The following is a 22,072-nucleotide window of genomic DNA, read 5'->3' as shown; positions in this document are numbered from 1 at the left end:
AATAAAATTAAAAAAAGAGAGAGAAAATTAGAAAAACTTGAAATGTCCATTTTGCCCTCATTTTGGACCCCCATGTTGGCTCCAACTCAGCAGCTGACGTCATGTTTCGAGCCAAATTCAAATTTTGGACTCGGGTGATGTCATTTGAGAGTATAAGGACCATCGTAATCGATTTTCAGAAAGAGGGACCAATCTGATTTTAGGCCTAAAGTTCAACGGAGTAAACTGAATTTAATCCAAATTTTTAAAACAATGCAAAGCTTACATTTTAGTGAGGCTCTCACTCTTCTGAAATCGCTTTAGGTTACACATCAGCGTTTTAATATATTGATGGAAATACACGACAAAAGATAATGCAACTAAATTCAACTACAGTTGTGCAATTCTCTTAAGACATTAACTGAACTATATAACCTTTTGTGCCCTTAAACCATATTCAGGCTTTCTGCCCTAAAACTACCATGTACGTAGTACGTCTTGAGGACTTGCAGTCCAACGGAGGAAGGAAACTACCATGTAATTCATCTTTAAAATGCTCCTATAATTTGTTTTTAAGGAACAAATTCTCTCTATATAGGGTGATGCAATCCCCACTTCATTTAACAACATGACACTTGTACTGTCTCATTATCTCATTTCACATTTTAGGGTGCTCACATTTCATTAGCTCGGTTTGGGTAAAAGTTAGAAATAGTCCCTGTGTGATGACCTGGATTTTCGTTATGTAATTTTGGTAATTAATAATGGACCATTTGTATGGATATTTGGTATTGTGCTTTATTTTTTTAAGTTGTATGTGAGATGGAATGATTTTCATACGTATAATTATTCGAATTTCACAGTTTAGGGGGTCGTGTGAAGTTTGACTTTTTATACGTTGGGACTCTCGGAAAACTTCCTTCACGAAAGTTGTAGAGCGCGTCGTTACGAGTTCGTGGACATGCGGAACGTGTCAATCGGAGTTCGTATGTGAAAGTTATGAGCATTTGAAGTTTTGGGAAAGTTCTATAAATAAGAGTTTCCATTTTCGGAAACTTACTATTTACATTTCACATTTACCATTTCCAGAAAAATCAGAAACGCTCCGTTCTCTCTCCTCGCCCGCGACTGACCCGACCCGATCCGGCTTTTCTGGCGAACTGCGGCGGTCTTCGGTGACGAAACTTTCCAGATAGGATCGTCTCCTCCGTCTGGTCGTCCCTCTGGTGTCCTCTAGCGTCGATTCTCCTCCACGTCGGTGCTGCAAGGCAGCGCAATTGAGTGTTTTCGGACCCGATCGGTTCTCCAATCTCCGACGTCGGCGGGGCTTCAAGTTGAGCTTGGGGAGCTCAGAGCAGCCTCCTTATCCTCGGTGGTTGTTTGGATCGATTCACGTAAAACTTGGTTCAACTCAGTTTGGATGACTGTTCACAGCTTGTGAGGTAGTTTTCGACCCTTTATGCTTGTTTTCTGACTTCGAACTAGCTATGAAAGTTCACAAGTATGCTTAGATGAAGAACTTTGATATTGGGAGTTTTGTGAAATATTGAGTTTTGGACGGCAGTGGTGCGCCACTGCCTGTGGCTGCATTCCGGTCATGTATGAGGCTGTTTCTGGTATTATATGTTTTCTACTCGTCGATACGGGCGTTTTGATATATAATACGCATATTTTGGAGTTCGTATGAAATTGTTATGATTTTTACGATTTCATACCGGTTGATTTATTCGATCCGTGAGGATTCGAGCGTCCGATCTACTTGTGGTTTGGTCATATCGATCGTGGACGTATTTCGGAGACTTTGGGAGGTCTCGGATGTGTTTTTGCCTCGATTTGCGCCACTTTGGGGGATTTTAGTTCCAAACAGTGGTTTCAGACTTAAATCGGTTGTGAATTGTTACTGAGTGGAAACCGTATGTGATTAGGTACTTGACGAAGTATTTTGGACGGCTATTTTTGGGGATTGGCTGCTTTGTTCTTGGTTGAAGACGTAGCGGGAGTTTCGAGGTGAGTAATCTCACAAGGTTCATTAATGAATGAAATACCTTTATTTTGAGAGTTATTTAGTAACTGCAAACTATAGTTGGTATTAGTAGGCATTCCTGAGCGGATGACTACGTATATATATATTTACGTGAAATATATATGTTTTGGTGGGTTGTGGATTGATGAAAACAATATGCATGAAATGATGCCTTTTATTGTTTTGTGGCTTTTCGGAAAACAATGATTATGGAAATGTTGATTTCGATTGTTTTCAAAAGCGTTGAGATTTGTGTATGAAAACAATATGCATGAAATGATGTTGTTTTATTGTTTTGTGGCTTTTCGGAAAACAATGATCATGGTGTTTGGACCTAAAATGAGCATTTTAGCTTGACAAGGCGTGTCTCGGAGAAATTGAGCCAATGTCAGTGGCTCAAGCTATATATTGTCGACAAGTTCGAAATATATATTTAGAGGCTAAATAAAGCCTACTATGGAAGCATGAAAAGTCAAGTTTAGCACATTTTCCTACTTCGACTAGGAGAAACCGAGCTAAACAAGGAAGGAGGGGCGGAAGACTAACCAAAAAAGATCTAAATAAACTGAAACTTTCCAGATTAATACTAGACATCCCAAGGATAATTTCTTATGAATAGTGCAAGATCTAATTTCAAGTGGAATGCCTTCAAAAAATCAGTCCAATTTTCTACAGAAGTAAAACTGGAAAACTGGACCTGTAAGAGGTCCAGCAGCATTTCCGTCCCAACCACATGGAATAAAGCTCTGAAAATTTTTCACAGTGATCTACACTCATTTTGGATCATTTGATATGAAGAAGTCGAAGGCCCATTTTGAGTTCTTGGTGGAGATATAGCTGCAGCAAAATTGGAGCAGTAAGTGCTTAAACCTAACATTCCATTAGTGTTTAAGTGCTTAAACCTAACATTCCATTAGTGTTTTAAGTGCTCAAACCTAATCCATCATGATTTGTTTAAGGCCAACCACTATGGCTTGGTAGCCTATATATAGAGGCTAAAACAACAATCAATGAACAAGACCAACACATTCACAACAAACATCTCTAAGATGATCTAAGTTCTCTCTAGAGCAACCTCTCTAAGAGCAACTCCTCTCCTTCTCTTTCTCTTACCGGTGATCACACTCCAAGTCCTAGTCACCTTAGGAGCCGACTTTCAGTGCCACCAAACCCTCTGTCAACGTACTTCGGTCCTAGTCTCCTCGGGAGCCGACGGTAGTGCCGCGACCACAACGGTTACAGAACCAGCCAAGCAAGGGTAACGCCCTAGCAACCCAGCCAAGCTAAAGTCACACTTTAGCAAGTTCTCTCTACTTCCCGGTGGTTCTCGCTCTGCTCGATCTATAACATCGAGTATCGATTGTGATTTACAAGAAGAAACTTCAGCAAAGTCCTCACCACGAGGCATAAAGAATCCCACGATGAGGTTGGTGCTCTCCTCGTCCACAATCTCTTGAAAGAAGTCAGGTCAAGGGACACCCCCAACGACTGCACCTGAACGGTGCTGGCACGCTCGAGCAAGAAAAGAGACTGTTGACCAGCTGCAACAAAACTGGAGCCAAACATTTTGGCATGTCCAGTGGCACAACATCATAAGTTTTTCTCTTGAGGCACATTCAACCACCGGGCTTCAAAACAAATATTTTGGCCCGCCCAGTGGGACTACATCATAAGTTTTTCTCTTGAGGCACATTCAACCACCGGGCTTCAAAACAAACATTTTGGCACGCCCAGTGAGACTACATCATAAGTTTTTCTCTTGAGGCACATTCAACCACAGGGCTTCAAAACAAACATTTTGGCACTCCCAGTGGGACTACACCAGAGTCTTTTTGTGTTCACCATCATTGGGATGCCAGAGAAAAATCTTTACCAAAAGAAATTCCTGAAGTCATGCCTGTTTTTCTTAAGAAGAAGAAGTGCAAAATCCTAAACTTCTCAAAGCGCAAAGCCTCCACTTACAAGCCGCATAAAAACTGATGGTGACGTCGCTGCTGCAGATGACAAGGCGACGATAGAAGGCTATGTGCCCATTCCCATTCCAGAGAATGCGAGCATAGAAGAGCGGCTTGATATCATTCAAAAGAATTCTACCGAATACCATGAGAATCTGAGAAAAGCCCTTGCGGAGGACCGTCGACGGCTCGATGAGTTCACAATTTCGGTCAAGAGGCTTGAGATAGGGGCACAGCAAACATAAGGTGAATTGGAACGTCAAGAACCTGCTCGCGAAGAGGTCGTTTTTGAGACTAACTTGTCTATAGCTGGCAATCAACCTAAGGGTCTCACTGGTGAGTGACAACCTTACACAGAGGTTGTGCATGGAGAAGACGGTCCACAAGAATGTTCTTCTGACAATACAATTGTCTCTGAACAAATATTTGATTTCTCCACTGATCAAGCCAAATATGTGGCTACTGATCAGATGCATGGGGGGGCAAGATACGGCCCATGATCATCCTTTTGATCAACAGAAGCAAGTTCATAATCAATTTAATTGTGACTCTGCGGCTGGACGTCATCATGATCATGAAGAGGAACAATCAAAACATGGCCCACTTAATTATCAATTTAGCCTTGGCCATGCTTCTGGACATCATGTTGGAGTTAACCAATTAAGCCATGGCCAACATAATTATCAGTTAAGTTGTGGTCTTGGAAAGCCAATCTGTGGCTTTATTAATCAATTCAATTTCAAATTCTTCATCAGTGTTTCAGGGCCAAGCGGTGGCTTTGATATACATGGAGGATACATTTGCAACCCACCTTGCATTAATGGCCAGAACAATTATTCTAGTGGCCAAGTTGTCCTTCGTGACTGTAAATTTGAGTATCATCAATACAAGTTAACTCTTGTTTACAATTATTCAGCAAGTGAAGCTCTTGATGTGGAGAATTTAGACCAACAAGTGGTCAAATATGATAGCCAATCTGTGGCTTATTCTAGAGAGGCCATGTTCTATGACATGGTGGTTGGTGACAAAACCGATCTTGGAACACTGTCATCTCCAAAATTGCTATTGAAGATCATGCTTCGCCAACCAATAAGGATACTTGGGGGTCAAGATTACCCCTCTCACGAGCCAAATTCCTCCAAATTCTTCAACGCGAAGTATCTTTGTTCTTTTCCTACAAGCTATCACAGGAGGGATTTTTACCCTACAAATTTTGATACATCAGAGCTTGGAGTGAAGCATAGATGGCCTCCCCCGTGGTCTTCTAGAGGTTAGCCAAACATGGTGCTGCTAGCTTCTTTCTTTCTTTGCTCTTAATTTTCTGTTAATTTTCCGTTTCTAGTTTTCTTTTCATCAAAAAAAAAAAAAGAAGAGAAAAATGAAAATACAAAAGAGTTCTAAGATTGTGCATCGCTAGATGTGAAGGTAGTGTCTGGCCTAGCTGTGGCTTGGACCTAATTTCTAATATATATTTGGAGGCCATTTGACTTTGATGTCGAGTTAAGGCCTGTGCGTATACGATGGAATTCGACGCCTGCAAAATATGCAGGAGTACAAGTCCTTTGAAGCTCTTGATATGGAGAATTTAGACCAGCAAGTGGTCGTAAGGGGTTGTGAATCATAACGGAATTGGTGAAGTCTCTTTTGTTAATATTGGCCTAAACTCCTTATTAGTGCCTAGTTCAGGTCCCTTAAGGTTAAGGGCGGCTTTTATTAACACTTGTTGAACTGTCTTCACACTTATGACCTTTCTCATCTTAGTAAGTATAGCCTATGTGAAATGGTGTCTAGAAAGGGGACAACGTTCATGACAGGTTCTTGAATCCAGAAGTGCGTGCAAATGGGCCTAAACCACTATGTGGGAGTAGCTCATGCCAAAATGGATTATGCCTCTCTTGTTCGCCCTCTCCCACCTGGCCATTTCAGTAAGGTTGCCCAAAGGATGCCAGACATCAGATACATGGGGGGCAATAAATTTGGCAAAGAAAGCGTCAGTTCATGACAAAGGCAATTCAGATTGTGGCATTCAAGCTTTATGGCCTATTTGGAGGCCTATATGGAATCAGTAAACTAATTTCAATCAAGCCAATAAAAGTGGCTTTTGGAGCAACAACATTATAAGAGCAATGCTGATTCAAGACCTCTTCAGTCAAGACGGAGACCTTTGACTTCGAGGTCTGGGGGGCAATGTTTGGACCCAAAATGAGCATTTTGGCCTGACAAGGTGTGTCTCGGAGAAATTGAGCCGATGTCAGTGGATCAAGCTATATAATGTTGACAAGTTCAAAATATATATTTAGAGGCTAAATAAAGCCTACTATGGAAACATGAAAAGTCAAATTTAGCACATTTTCCTACTTCGACTAGGAGAAACCGAGCTAAACAAGGAAGGAGGGGCGGAAGACTAACCAAAAAAGATCTAAATAAACTGAAACTTTCCAGATTAATACTAGACATCCCAAGGATAATTTCTTATGAAGAGTGTAAGATCTAATTTCAAGTGGAATGCCTTCAAACAATCAGTCCAATTTTCTACAGAAGCAAAACTGGAAAACTGGACCTGTAAGAGGTCTAGCAGCATTTCCGTCCCAACCACATGGAATAAAGCTCTGAACATTTGTCACAGTGATCTATACTCATTTTGGATCATTTGATATGAAGAAGTAGAAGGCCCATTTTGAGTTCTTGATGGATATATAGCTGCAGCAAAATTGGAGCAGTAAGTGCTCAAACCTAACATTCCATTAGTGTTTAAGTGCTTAAACCTAACATTCCATTAGTGTTTTAAGTGCATAAACCTAACATTCTATTAGTGTTTTAAGTGCTCAAACCTAACCCATCATGATCTGTTTAAGGCCAACCACTATGGCTTGGTAGCCTATATATAAAGGCTAAAACAACAATCAATGAACAAGACCAACACATTCACAACAAACATCTCTAAGATGATCTAAGTTCTCTCTAGAGCAACCTCTCTAAGAGCAACTCCTCTCCTTCTCTTTCTCTTACCGGTGATCACACTTCAAGTCCTAGTCTCCTTAAGAGCCGACTTTCAGTGCCACCAAACCCTCTGTCAACGTACTTCGGTCCTAGTGTCCTCCGGAGCCAACGGTAGTGCCGCGACCACAACGGTTACAGAACCAGCCAAGCAAGGGTAACGCCCTAGCAACCCAGCTAAGCTAAAGTCACGCTTTAGCAAGTTCTCTCTACTTCCCGGTGGTTCTCGCTCTGCTCGATCTACAACATCGAGTATCGATTGTGATTTACAAGAAGAAACTTCAGCAAAGTCTTCACCACGAGGCATAAAGAATCCCACGACGAGGTTGGTGCTCTCCTCATCTACAATCGCTTGATAGAAGTCAGGTCATGGGACACCCCTGACGACCTCACCAGAACGGTGCTGGCTCGCCCGAGCAAGAAAAGCGACTGTTGACCAGCTGCAACAAATTCTGGAGCCAAACATTTTAAAATGTTTGGCTCCTATTTTTCTTGAGTTGGTCAACAGTCTCTTTTCTGTGTGGGCGTGCCAGCACAGTTCGGGTGCGGTCGTCGGGGGTGTCCCTTGACCTGACTTCTTTTCAGTGATTGAGGACGAGGAGAGCACCAACCTTGTCGCAGGATTCTTTGTGCCTCGTGGTGAGGACTTTGTTGTAGTTTCTTCTTGTTCACACAATCGATACTCAATATTGTAGATTGAGCAGAGCGAAATCACCAGGAAGTGTTGAGATCTTGCTAAAGCGTGACTTTAGCTTGGCTGGGTTGCTAGGGCGTTACCCTTGCTTGGCTGGTTCTGTAACCGTTGTGGTCGCGACACTACCGTCGGCTCCAGAGGAGACTAGGACCGAAGTACGTTGACAGAGGGTTTGGTGGCACTGAAAGTCGGCTTCTGAGAAGACTAGGACTATGAGTGTGATCACCGGTAAGAGAAAGAGAAGGAGAGGAGTTGCTCTTAGAGAGGTTGCTCTAGAGAGAACTTAGATCCTCTTGGAGATGTTTGTTGTGAATGTGTTGGTGTCTTCTTTGTTGTGGTCGTGGTACTACAATCGGCTCCTGAGGAGACTAGGACCGAAGTAGGTTGACAGAGGGTTTAGTGGCACTGAAAGTCGGCTCCTAAGGAGACTAGGACTTGGAGTGTGATCACCGGTAAGAGAAAGAGAAGGAGAGGAGTTGCTCTTAGAGAGGTTGCTCTAAAGAGAACTTAGATCATCTTAGAGATGTTTGTTGTGAATGTGTTGGTCTTGTTCATTGATTGTTGTTTTAGCCTCTATATATAGGCTACCAAGCCATAGTGGTTGGCCTTAAACAGATCATGATGAGTTAGGTTTGAGCACTTAAAACACTAATGGAATGTTAGGTTTAAGCACTTAAACACTAATGGAATGTTAGGTTTAAGCACTTACTGCTCCAATTTTTCTGCAGCTATATCTCCACCAATAACTCAAAATGGGCCTTCGACTTCTGCATATCAAATGATCCAAAATGAGTGTAGATTAATGTGACAAATTTTCAGAGCTTTATTCCATGTGGTTGGGACGGAAATTCTGCTGGACCTCTTACAGGTCCAGTTTTCCAATTTTGCTTATGTAGAAAATTGGACAGATTGTTTGAAGGCTTTCCACTTGAAATTATATCTTGCACTCTTCATAAGAAATTATCCTTGGGATGTCTAGTATTAATCTGGAAAGTTTCAATTTATTTAGATCTTGTTTGGTTAGTCTTCCGCCCCTCCTTCCTTGTTTAGCTCGGTTTCTCCTAGTCGAAGTAGGAAAATGTGCTAAACTTGACTTTTCATGCTTCCATAGTAGGCTTTATTTAGCCTCTAAATATATATTTCGAACTTGTCGACAATATATAGCTTGAGCCACTGACATTGGCTCAATTTCTCCTAGACACGCCTTGTCAGGCCAAAATGCTCCTTTTGGGTCCAAACATATGGAAATGTTGATTTCGATTGTTTTCAAAAGCGTTGAGATTTGTGTAATGATTTTGAGTCCAGTGCGACTGCTTAATGATTTTCTCCAAGGGACTGTGCGGCCCGAGGAACGAAGGTCTATGACCTTGGGCAGAATATCAGGTAATCACGTCTTTGGCAGGACGAGTGGTTACGTTTTCAGTTAGAGCATCTAGTCTGTCTGCCATATAGGTAATTCATGGGGTAACGGGAATTGGTTATTGATAACTCATGACATTACGTGTTTTTAGGGAACAGGATGTGAGTTGCTTCCTTATTAACAGTTTTTAAGGGGACAAGGTGCAAGTTGATTTCCTTATTAACGATTTGGTACGATTGATAGAAAACAAGGTGTGAGTTGCTTTCTATGTTATATTGATAGGATTCAAGTGTGAGTTGTTTTCTATGGTACGATTGATAGAAATCCAAAAGTGAGTTGTTTTCTATGTTTCGATTTGAAAGAAACTAAAGTTTAAGTTGCTTTCTTTTATTTCGATTTTGAAGGAAATTAAATCGAAAATTCTGTTATCCACCTAGGTGAGGGTCACCTGGTGACGTGGCAGAACACCTATAGACCAATGCAGCCTTGCTATGTTAGGGTTAGGGATTTGATGGCTGGCCCACTTCCGCTGTTGGCATTGGGTATCGGCACATGGGACACAGGTGGCTGATATCTAGCCACTTAACAATGCAATCTCCATGAAAGTGGTGAAAGCAAGGCAAGCGGCAGGGGCGGATCTATGCACAGACTAGGACGGGCTCAAGCCCGTACGAGATTTTTGGGCTAAAAAAAAAAATTAGATGTATACTCTTGTAACTCCCCACTCCAACAGTTCGAAGATGCCTCATGCCTCCGTCAATTTCAGATCCAGCCTCAAAAGCCTCGATGTCCATTTCCTGAAGCAAATCAAGCAATGACTCATCTCCCATTCTTGATTCTCCCAAGCCATAATCCCATCAGAAATCATTCCAGACAAGCATGAAGCTGGACAAAGGGGGGAGAGAGAGCAGCCCAAGGGGCTGCCTCTGTTTTGGTGCGGCTCTGGAGGTTCAAGGAGAGAGAGAGTGGTCTCTTCGTCCTTCTGGAGAAAAAAAATGAGAGAGTCCTCAATTAAGGTGTGGCGGCAGATATTTGAGTGAGAAATGGGATAGGGTTGCCACATGGCAGCATGTGAGTGGGCAAGGGGAGAAAAAATAAAAAGGAAAGAAGAAGAGCACGTGCAGCATGCTTGTCAATGTTTGTTTGTTTAATTGTGAATGGCACTATGAATTGGAACTATGAACTGGAACACAAAGTGAATGGCAAAAACTTGAGTCCATTATTATAGTAGCTAAAATCTATTGCTTTACAAGGTACTTTTTTCTTTTCTTTTCTTTTCATTGTGTATATAAAATTGTGGCTTACGTTGTGCTATATGGAAATATCCAGTGAATGAGCGTGATAGTATTCGAACGTTTATTTTGTTGTTGATTTTGTTTTTTTAGTTTTGTATAGATATGCATTTGAGGGGTAAGGCTCGGGAGGTGTACCTTTTTTTAAAATTAATAAAATTCTCTCGCATCGTCGATATTTTTTTTGTTTAAGAAATCCAGCCCGTCCAAGGTTTCATTCCTGGATCCGCCCCTGGCAAGCGGGTAACAGTAATCATGGTGGGTCTCTTCTTCTTCTTCTTCTTCTTCTTCTTGATTCCTCCTCCTTGTCGTCGTCTACGCCTTGGTTCAAGGCTCTTCATACAAATAACACACGAAGGCATCTGTCCAGTAATAGCTTCTAATTCCAAACCATCTTCAATTCTCACTTTTTCCATACCCTCAATTGATGATTTAGTTGCCGGAATAAAATTTGGCCGGTACGTTTCCATCGACTCCCTCGAAACCATATCATGAACATCGTCGGCAGTACCCAATGAGATGCGCCCAGTCACATCCACAAAGTCCACTCCAACAGGCAGCTCCGGGCAGACGACCACGTCAAGCACCTTGAATGCCTCTTCACATACGTTTGGGTGCTCATCTTCCGGGACACCATGCGTGAAAGAGACTCACCAATTCTCTTTCTACACTTGCTCCTATAGGATTCAATTTTTCTTCTTTGTTTGGTTGAGTAATAGGATAGTATCTTGATATTAGTGAAGTACAAGAACCAGCGTTTGGCAGATATGATGGTTACTTCATCATTAACAACCGGATCATTAATCTCACGGCTGCTCCGGATCCGCTTCAAGTGCCGTAATATGATTTGAAGCCAGTTTATTCTTTCTGAGCACGGCTCCGTTAATTGCTTCGCTTGCAACGCATAATAACGCCTCTCCATTTAGATAGATTATCTGTACTCGTCCGGGTCATAGGGTTATATATATATATATAGACGTTGATCACAGCTAATCTATCGTAAATCAGAATCAAATATGATTAGGAAAAGCCCTTTTTTTCTTTTTCTTATACAAGGATTAGGAAAAGAGAAGTTTTAAATACACACCCCTAATTACTTAATACACACTCCATACTTAACACACCACCCATTTAATTTCTTATTCTAATATTCTACTAAATACACAACCAAAAGTACCTAAAATATCCTTAATCTCAAAAATCATGAAATATCCTATTATTTGACTATATTAAGGCTACTATTTAATATGATTAGTATATTCTAGTATATTGATGTTTTTAAATGACCATATTGATTATTTGTGTTACTTATTCAAAAATTCATAAAGATTTATTATTGTTCCCTTTAAATAAATGCACATAAATAGGTTTTATATTATTTGAGTTCTCATCCACCAAACACCATGTTGATCAAGTATAAAATTATGAGTTGAACATTTAACCACAACTATATCACTAGTTTCTCTCAAATGGTGGAACTACAAAGTTGTCATTAGAGGGGCCAAACAAATTAACAATTATAAAGTTTTTTCACCCGTGATGTTTTATATTAGAAAATAAATGGATTAATTGTATCTCTTAGAAAAAAGAAAGAAAAGGAAATTAACTAAAAAATGGGAGTAAAACGATCCGTTTTAAAAACATTTAATACCATTGATTTTGCAATTCTAAATATTATGGCTTCTAACAATCTAACCTCATTTAATTACAATTTATTTAAAAAAAATTAAATTAGATAGTTTCCAACATTATTCTTATACTAAATTAGGAGGCCATGTATAGAAATTTGTTGTGTTTATCTAACTATTTATACATAAACTATTCTATATAAGGAAAATATAACTATTTTTTCTTTCTTTCTAATGCATAGATGTCTGTTTTGGTCATTCAACCTACCTACAAAATCTAATTTGAAATATAAAATAATAGGGATGTGTATTAAGTAATTAGGGGTGTGTATTTAAAATTTCTCTTAGGAAAAAGGTGCTGAGTTCTCCGAAAATCCTATTCATTATGACTTAAGAACTCCTACACCATACAAGGACCCTAAATACAAATATACATCTCCGTAAGTTATAAGGAACTCAAAAAACTGGGCAATAGGAGATTTTTTCGATTTCTGACCCTAAAGATCTATTCGATCAAGTTGGCGCTATACATCAAAACCCTAACTCCTACAGAAAATTACAGATCAAAGTAGCGCCATGGAATATAGAAAGACCACAGGAACGGTGCTGAAGAAAATCATTCTGCTTCTCTTTGTTTCAGGCACTACTAAATTTGTCAAAATCTATTTTCAATCTTTGTTAGACGCTGGAATCGATTTTTGATTTTTGAAAATTATGCAGAATTTTTGTTTGGAGTAGCGTTAGCCGACGCCCGCGCCGACTTGCTCGGGTGGACCGCCGGCGCGATTGATTCCAATCCGTCACCGCTTGACGATCTGGATCGGTTAATTGGAGAGAGCTTGATAAACGAAACAATAGCAGCTCTCGAACGTGGACAACGCCCACTTTCCGGCGTAGAGTTGCTTTTCGGGGATAAGTAAGCATTGAAGTTAGATTGTAATAGGCATTTTAAAAAAAAAAAAAAATTTGGATTGCTAATGCTTGATTTGGTTTTGATGGTTTAGTGCGGAGGAGGCTAGAAAACCATGGTGTGTAGACCGATTCACTAGAATAATACCCTCATGGGTTGCACTCACTGATCACGTCGACCGTTTGATTCACGAGGTGCAAAGTGGTAAACCCATTGATTCCGTCCGAAAACGACCGATTCCTAACATGAACCGGGTCAGATGGTATAGGTAAACCAATTTCATTGACAATTCGAATTATGCAAGAGATTGTGGGTTTTCGTTATCGTTTTCGTTTTCGACTAGATCATATTTTGTTTGATTTTGTACTTTTAGGGATTCGTCTGAGTGTGATTACCAGAGGTCTGCCTTGTGGGCAATAGCAGAAGAGGAGTTGGAACTAAGTGCAGAGGAGCAAGCTGAGGTCAATAAAGTATGCAACTTCTCTCTCTATTTTCTTTTCAACTTTTTATCAATGCGACACACAACTTGCAATCCAAATTTGATCATCAACAAAAAGTAGAGAATGCAAAGATCAAATAGAGAAATAGAAATTCCATCTTAATGGTTTGTTAAGTGTGCTAATCAGCACCAAGGGGGTACTCCTTTGTTTTATTCAGTGGCGGATCTAGGATTTGAAAATAGGGAGGGCTACATATTTATGTGTCCCTTTGGGCGAAGCCCAAAATTTTTTTTTTAGTACAATAATGCACATGTGTGCGAATGCAAGAGTGGGGAGATGAGAACTTGAGAGTTCAAGTGTTCAAAGATTGAATTTAGTCCGTAATTTAGGCCTTTTTGCGAAGAAGAAGAATGAGAATTTGTGATGGACGGAGAGAATGGAAGAGCCAGAGAGGAGTTTAACTTCGATAATTTGAGAGTTTGGGTGGCTTCATTAAACAAACATACATATAAACAAAAAATATACATCACATATATAGTTTTTTTTTTCAACCCAAAAGTTTGTTCTGAATATAAAGCCATGGATAGGACGAAATAGTTAGCAAATAAACCCAAGCCCAATCTGCAAAGTTAACTCTATAAACTTGAATTGATTACTCGAGGCCAAGCTCCTGGCCGAGATATTGAGATAGCACAACAATTGATAAAATGATAAGTATTGAAATCAATTAAACCCACAACAATTGCATAGCAGAAAGAAGACCCATTGATCGACCTTGATAAGTTTTGAAATCAATTAAACCCACTTACCCACGTCAATTAAACATTTAAACCCACATAAATTAAAGTATACATCTAATTTTTTTTTTAAACCTAAAAATCTCGGACGGGCTCCAGCCCGCCCAAGCTACTACTTGGATCCGCCCATGGTTTTATTAGCCTAATGAAATAGCACTAGTTTTAGCGATAAGCCCTATGGCTTCCATATTTAGTTTCCTACCAAAAGGATGAGGTCCCTTAGTTCCTTCTCGGCACCACAAAGTAAGGAAATTGGCCAAAGTGCAGTATTCTTCTTCTTACTGCATTCCTGAGAGCATCATGATAGTGTGCCTCCTGTTGCATAGCTTTGTGGCCAGAGCAAAAGATGAATGCGTTATCTGAAGGTTTCATGTGAATTGAGACTCAAAGCTATTGAATATAGGGTAGGACGTGGGGAGATTGCTTGAATTGTGTGGGAACTGTTGGTCGCTTACATATTTTAATGCTATTCGTTTAATTGATGGAATCTATTGTGGTCAATCCACTGATAGGGAAAGGAAAGACAACTGCTTGTCTAACTGAGTTCTTTTTTTTTTTTCTTGGCAAAGCCTAAGTGGGCCACTTGCCCCCTTTGGACCAAGCTGCTAAGGATTAGTTCTGTTAGTTGTTTGAGTATGCAAAGTGAAAGACAAATCAGTTTGCTTGGAAATGGTATAAGTATCCATAGTAGGTCAGCAGAGGTCTGAGACATGTGGACTAGATTAGCTGCTATTCTGCATCAAGGGTTTCTATTGGACCTGTTAAAAGATTGGTTATTGTTTGTTAGATACATTTTATACATTCAGAAATTATGTTAGTTTCTATTAGAGTGGTGAAAGATTAGTTATAGTCAATGCTGGCAATAGCGAAAACAGGAGGCGAGTGTTTTTCTTTTGATCTAGTGCCTTAACACCTTGAGGTGTAAAAAGTGTTAAGGTTTTCATGCATTGGATTATTTAAAAAACAAAATTAATAATGATTTGTTTTAAACTCTGTAGAATTGTTGCATAAGACTCTATTGATCAATTCCTTCTAATTCTTTTTGCTATTGCTTTTCCACAATGATGCTTCCTGTAATCATTGGTTATTGTTTCTCATTGCTTTCTAATGGCCCATTTCAATGATGTGCAGCGACGTGCAGGCATTATCTCTGAGCACAGGAAGTTGGAGGAGAAGGTAACAGAGGAGTATGAAACCATATTAACTTATGTATATGTCAAGAAGATAGAAGATAGAGAAAGGGAATCTGAGGAGCTTGCCAAGGAGGATTGCATGAAGGTAAAAATAGATGCGAGGAATAAGCTTGATAATATCTCACAGTTCTCACCTACAGAAGAAAATGAGCGGTAGAAAATGATGATTTTGATGAAAAGCTGGAGGTGAGAGCAGCACTCTGCAATCCAGTGTTGCAATTTCTCCAGGGGCCAGTAAGAACTGGAGGGTTTAGCTTCATTTTGTTTTGTTTAAGTTATTGTTACCTCAGGTCCCCAATGTGTATAATCAAGATGGGTTTACATTCTTAGATTCAGATATCATGGATAAAAGGATGTTTATCTATAAATTATGTACATACATCTCTCTCTCTCTCGTCCAGATTTCTCGTGCTTTGTTGCGTCTGCAGTGATGTCGCTTTAAAGGTGCTGATGGGTCAAATACCCGAGCAATGGGTTGGATATCGGATTCTGCGGTTTTGGGTTGGACTTTTTGTTGAGCATTTTTTTTTGGGTCTGCTACTTTTTGTTAAGTTTAGTAAACGGAATCTTTGCGGGAGAAATTACTATAGTCCTGAATCGGTCATTTTGTGTTTTTGTTTTTTTAGGAGTGAATGTTTATATATTCGCGCGATTGCATTTGGTCATTGTTAGAAAATTGTGTACACCAGAGCTTAAGCCCTCGAAGTACCAAATTGCCATGCCTATTCAGCCTAATGGGGAGAAAATCTCCACCAAGTCTATCAAAGAACTGCTCTACACCTATTCAAAAAGATCATGAAAACATGGACAACATTAAAAACTACAAGCAATGTAATCATACACTACTGGCCCCAATATTCGCATAAATCTCGCTAGGACACGCAATTGTGGTATGAGAAGCTTTGTCATAATAGCTAATAGGGCATGGTTATTGCCACCCTACAATTCTTTTCGTTCACCCTACAAATATTTGAATTATTGAAAGACTGAGCATCTCCAACAGATTCCCTATATTTTGATTTTTCTCTACTTTAGGGAAAAATTAGTCTCTTTTGCTCCAACAGATTCCCTATAACTATCTCTATTTTAGGGAAAGTGAGGAGAGAGAAAACCAAATTCCCTATATTTACAGCAAACTCCAAAATTTTAAAGAAGAACGAAAAGAATTGTAGGGTGGCAATAACCATGCCCTATTAGCTATTATGACAAAGCTTCTCATACCACAATTGCGTGTCCTAGCGAGATTTATGCGAATATTGGGGCCAGTAGTGTATGATTACATTGCTTGTAGTTTTTAATGTTGTCCATGTTTTCATGATCTTTTTGAATAGGTGTAGAGCAGTTCTTTGATAGACTTGGTGGAGATTTTCTCCCCATTAGGCTGAATAGGCATGGCAATTTGGTAAGTATACTAATTTTCTAAAATTTAAATCTTTAAGGAAAACTAAATACATAACTAATTAAATACAAAACTACTTAATTCCTCTTCTGATAACATTAATCTTCATCTTCTCCATCCAATTTTCAATTTATTACAATTTTTTTTTTGTTGCGTCCTCATCGTTAATTCGTTATTCAATTCACAAAACCATTAGTGTTAACTTCATCAAAATATTTATAATACCTTTATAAACACCGAAAGTAAAAAATTTAAAACACTAAAAAAAAATCAATCTTTTTTTCATTGCTCATAGTAGCACTTAATAATTTTTTAATATGGATTGGAATAAATGAACATTGAAACTGAATGGAAAAAATAAAAAATGGAAGTAAATCAAATTATGATTTTATTAGAAAACTTTAATATATTTTAGGTCGTTTTTTTCATTGATATAAATTAAATGAGAAATTTTTGTTAAAAAAAAAATTTCTTTTTTAATTTGATATGTCATATGATGGATGATATTTCTGGAAAAAGAAATGGGTTGGATAAGTAAATCTAATAATTAAAATTAAAATGTAGGGTGCAATGAGCAAGTAGGGTGAACAAAGAAAATTATAGGGTGGCAATAGCCTCACCCTAGCTAATAAAGGAGAAGCCGCACCTTCTCATAGAGTCCAATTCATAACACAAACCTAGATCAACAAATTGAAATAGGATCAAAGCCCAAAGGCCCACCACCAACATCTTGCTGCCCTTACTCTTTATATGGCTTGCTATCGTCTGTTAGGCGAGTCAATTCACTACCATGACCTCCACCACTTCTTGTCATAGTCAATCCAATTCCTGAATCCCAAACCCATCGGAACCAAGGTGTCGATGGAGCCTAATGCTTCTAAGACAAATTTACGTCAATCCAATTCCTCCACAATGACAATGCTCTCAAGTATGGAAGTCCACCCAAAGTGGATGGAGGAATTGGATTAACAAGATTAAGAGGAGAGATTTTTAGGTAGGACATGCGTGTCATGTGGCGGTACGCCTAACCAATCATTGTCTATGCAGAGGAGGAGGGTGTTTTGGATATTTCATTTTAATTAAATATGGCTAGTTTTTTAAAACAATTAAAAAAAAACATGATTGGTTAGTTGTACCAGCCACGTGGCATGACTGCCATACTAAGAATTTCTCATTAAGGGTATATAAATTTTATGCACTTGCTTATGTGGCGCATTTTTATTGGTTTGTGGTTCGACAACTTACACAAAGATCAACCTTTTTTTTTTTTTTACACGAAAAAAAGACCTTTTGTTGTTGAACAAAGAATTTTGACAATTAACAACTATAAGTGGTCAAGTTGGTAAGAGTTTCCAAGTGTTTAAGTTCACACATGGTTCGAATCATTTTGATGCTTATTGGAGTTAAATCTCAATCTATCCTTACTGACCAGCGGGAATGAAAAGTTATATATGCTGACCCCCTCCTCCCAGCACGGATTAGTTTTTTAGCCTAAAAAAAACTTTAAGAATACCGTGTGTGTGAATGTGTGATGGTGGCTCAGTGGTTAGAGCACCCACTACCTATGTACGAAGTCATGGGTTCGAGTCACCATAGGGGTAGGAGTGAAATCCTTTGATCCTCTTTAAAAAAGAAAAAAAAAAAAAAAAAAAAAAAAAAAAAAAAAAAAAAAAAGAATGTGTGATGGTGGCGCTAAAAAAATATATTATTTGAAGTCATCCGGCCAAGTTCTGTTATCCGTTGGATTACACCAACGCTTAGTATTCGTGAAGCATCAGTGGTCAAGAGCCATAGGGAATAAAAGATCCGCCCTCCTTAAGTTTTCAGAAACCCTCCCATGCCAGCTCCCAATTCAAATTCACATTCACCAGAAAGACACACACACACACCAAGATTCAAAGTCGCACTAACTAATAGCGTTGAAGATGGCGATTCTGCTTTTCTTTATCTTGGTCACAGGTAACTAAACCCTAGAACTTTCGATAGGGTTTCTATAACTCGAAATTACTCATATCCCTAATTTTTGTTCCTTTCTTTTTCCGCTTCAAATTTGCTGAAGAGATTGATACTGTTGTTTCAATCATCTCTATCAGGAGCTTCGTCTGGAATGGCATTCACCGGTGGAAACAATGCTGCAATGTTCATGAAGATGCCGGAAACAGCTGAGGTATGAACACCCTATTTTCTTTTGAACTGATCATTTATGCTTGACTGAGTTGACTTTGATAATTTCCTTAAAAAAAAAAAAAGTTGACTTTGATGGGCTAGAGGCACAGTTTGCAATTTATTTAGAGAATGCATGATGGTTAATATTAGAAACAAAATTCTATGGAAATTTGGTACCAGTATTCTCTTAAATGGTAATCAGAAATGCATGACTTTGAACTGCTTATAGGGCATAAAAATGGGTCCTGAAAATTCCAAACAACATATGTTGTAATGTGAAACATATATAAGATTTGGGTGGACTTCCATATTTGAGACTTGGGAGCATTGTCATTGTCGTGTGCCTCTGTTAGGGGTTTTTAAGCAGAGCAAACGGTGCTGCAAGGGTGTTATGGGGGGTTTCAACTTTCAAGGCTGTAAAGATTGGGTAGTCGGGCATGAGCATAATGCTTAAATTGTGAAGGAACTATTGGCCTTTACATACTTCAATGCTATTTTTCATCTATTAATGGATGGAATGTATTGGGTGGGTTTGGTTGTACTGTATTGTTGTTTATCTTAAGAATGCCATTGTTGTCCAACTCCAAAGCTGTTCAACAAAGCCTTATCATTGTGGACTGCAGATACTCATGATCAGCCACGCCTTGTTGGAGGGCTTAAAGCTTTGATTTATTCAGTTAGATAGAAGAAATCATTTTAATGTAATATTGTTATATATGATCTCTGATGTAACAATTGATTAGTCAGTGAGAATATATGGAAACCAATTTTTACAAACTCTCCAGATACCAGTTCCATAATGACTTCTCCATTCAGTTTCCCATTATCTTGTTTGTTTTGTTATCAGAATGAAGTTATTCTAATCATTGGTGTAGGGTTGTTTTTCAGTTCTTCTGAAGGTTTGTTTCAATAATGTGCAGGGGCAGGCTGCTCAGGATGCAAGCACCATTGCTGAGCATATTGAAGAAAAGGATATACTGGTTTATAATCTTGGAGGGGGTGCATTAGATGTGAGTATCGTGCACATTGATAAAGGTCTTTTTGAAGTAATGGCGACAAGTGGAGACATTCACTTGGGAGGTAGGATCTTTGACGACAGACTGGTTGACTTTTTCATCACATTGATCAAGAGGAAGTACTACCATGATATCCGCAAAAATAACAAGGCTGTTGCCAAGCTTCGCAAGGATTGTGAGAGAGCAAAGGGAGCCTTGAGTAGACAGCACCAAACCCATGTGGAGGTTGAGTCTCTAGTTGATGGTATTGATTATTTCTCGGAGCCATTGACCAGGGCTAAGTTTGAGGAGTTGAACATGGAGTTGTTTAACAAGACCATCGGGACTGTGACAAATTGTTTAGAAGATGCAGGCCTGACAAAAACAGATATTGACGAGATTGTGCTTGTTGGAGGGAGTACTCGAATTCCTAAGGTGCAACAGTTGTTGAAGGACTTCTTCAATGGGAAAGAACCAAACAAGGGTGTTAATCCTGATGAGGCCATTGCCTTCGGTGCTGCAGTTCTGGGTGGAGCCTGTAGTGGAGACAGCTGGAATGAAACCAAAGGTATTGATTGATACAGTTTCTTATAAAAAAAATACAGTTACCAGATCATTCACCATTCATGAGAGAATGGATAGTCACAGTGAGACTTGATTGTTTTTTTTTTTGACAGGCCTTATTTTGCGTGATATTGTTCCTTTCACTCTCGGTATGGACATAGGTGACAGGGTGCATGAATGTATACCAAGGAACACTGTTATCCCAAATAAGATGTCAACGAAACTTTTCCTCAGAACCAAAGATAATACAGCCCCCGTTGTGGTACAAAATCACAACTTAGTACCACTAGAATGTTTGCTTAATGCATATGCATCTTTTACCTGCTTAGACTAATGTATGTTTCATTCATCAGGCCTATGAATGTGAAGGAAGACTATTGCCAAATGAATGTTCTGAGATTAAAAGAATTCCTGTAAGGTAACCACAGTACTACCAACTATTTTGTCCTTGGTTTGGGTGAGTTTCTGTCTAGCAGTTGTCAAGATGTTTTTTTATATTGAAATCTGCTTTCCTATACTTTGCAACAGATTCGACAAAGCGACCCGAATTGAAGTGTTTTTTGATATCGATGCAAATGGGATTCTACATGTGACCATTGAAGAGGATGTCAAAGCAAGGGATAAAGTACTTGCCAGGCTCAGTCTTGAGGATGTGGCAGACGTGGCTAATACAATAAAAGGTATTATGTATCCTTCCAATCTGGACAAGCGGAGGAAGCTTCATAGCACAATAGAGAAGGCTCGCGCATTGTTGGAAACTAAATTTGATACGGTAGAGCAGGAAGATTTCGAAGAAATGGAGGAGAAGCTTAGAGAACTAGTAAAAATAGAGATCACACATTTTGCCTGAAACTAGCACTACTACTAATATTCTCTCAAAAAGATGAGTTGTAGATCTGAAGGTGAGTATTTGGGGATACATTTGTTATATAGTTGTTGCCCAAAGTAGGCATCTAGCTTTAGGCTTTCACAAGTGTAAAGGTCTGCAACTTTGACTGTTCACTTTGCCTATTTCGTTCTGGACAGTTCCCATTTTGGCTGACTTACAAGGACCATTTTGTGATATACATATATATATACTATATAGTCTCTTACAGAAATCTTCCACATTTGCATTTCGCTTGTCTATGGTCTGTAGTTGTGCTATCAGTGACTCTCAGCGGGCATCTTCAATGGACCATATTCACTCAACATGGACTGAAATAGAACCACTGTTGCTGGGCAAGACGCAGTCCCAACCACCGCAACAACTTAAGCCTCCAGCAAGAACCTCCGCCACTGCTTCAAAACCCAACACGCAGAGCCACCGGATCCCTTGGATAAAACAAAGTCGCCCCGAACCAGAGCTGGCACCAGGTTCACACCCCAAAACGTTCCCACCTCGAAGACGATCCAGCAAAAGCTGACGATAGGTGGGAGAAAAACACCGAAGGCAGAAGGCCAAAACTCCCGAGGGTTGGCAAGCCATGGCTCACAAATGAAAAACCAAGCAAATGGCTTTTACATAGTTAAATTTTCAAATATCCACGAATGGCAAGTCCGTAAATAAAAATCTGCAATAACTTTTTTTTTTTGGTGAAAAGCCTCTAAAATAACCTACTTAGTGGTAAATTTATTTTATAATTTTTTTTAGAAGAAAATTTATAATATTTATAAAGGAAAAAAATAATTATAACACGT

At 39.2% G+C, this 22,072-nt stretch overlaps 2 protein-coding genes across 2 annotated transcripts; both read left to right on the top strand.

The window, feature by feature from the left end:
- Positions 1 to 12,370: 12,370 nt before the first annotated feature.
- LOC112188992 lies at positions 12,371 to 15,639 on the top strand. The gene is made up of 5 exons (XM_024328245.2): positions 12,371 to 12,568; positions 12,649 to 12,844; positions 12,933 to 13,106; positions 13,212 to 13,308; positions 15,207 to 15,639. The coding sequence occupies exons 1-5, from the start codon at positions 12,505 to 12,507 to the stop codon at positions 15,423 to 15,425; spliced, it is 750 nt and encodes a 249-aa protein (XP_024184013.1). The 5' UTR covers positions 12,371 to 12,504; the 3' UTR covers positions 15,426 to 15,639.
- Positions 15,640 to 18,479: 2,840 nt separating this feature from the next.
- Positions 18,480 to 21,851, top strand: LOC112184136 (luminal-binding protein 3). The gene is made up of 6 exons (XM_024322420.2): positions 18,480 to 18,626; positions 18,761 to 18,834; positions 19,754 to 20,396; positions 20,506 to 20,654; positions 20,746 to 20,810; positions 20,921 to 21,851. Exons 1-6 carry the CDS (start codon positions 18,593 to 18,595, stop codon positions 21,240 to 21,242), a joined length of 1,287 nt encoding a protein of 428 aa, XP_024178188.1. The 5' UTR covers positions 18,480 to 18,592; the 3' UTR covers positions 21,243 to 21,851.
- The last annotated feature ends 221 nt before the right edge of the window (positions 21,852 to 22,072 follow it).

This window comes from Rosa chinensis, chromosome 2 (assembly GCF_002994745.2).
Source record: "Rosa chinensis cultivar Old Blush chromosome 2, RchiOBHm-V2, whole genome shotgun sequence".
Classification (NCBI taxonomy): Eukaryota; Viridiplantae; Streptophyta; class Magnoliopsida; order Rosales; family Rosaceae; genus Rosa; species Rosa chinensis.
Note: the sequence above shows the minus strand (reverse complement) of the source record. Positions and strands in the feature narration are given on the sequence as shown.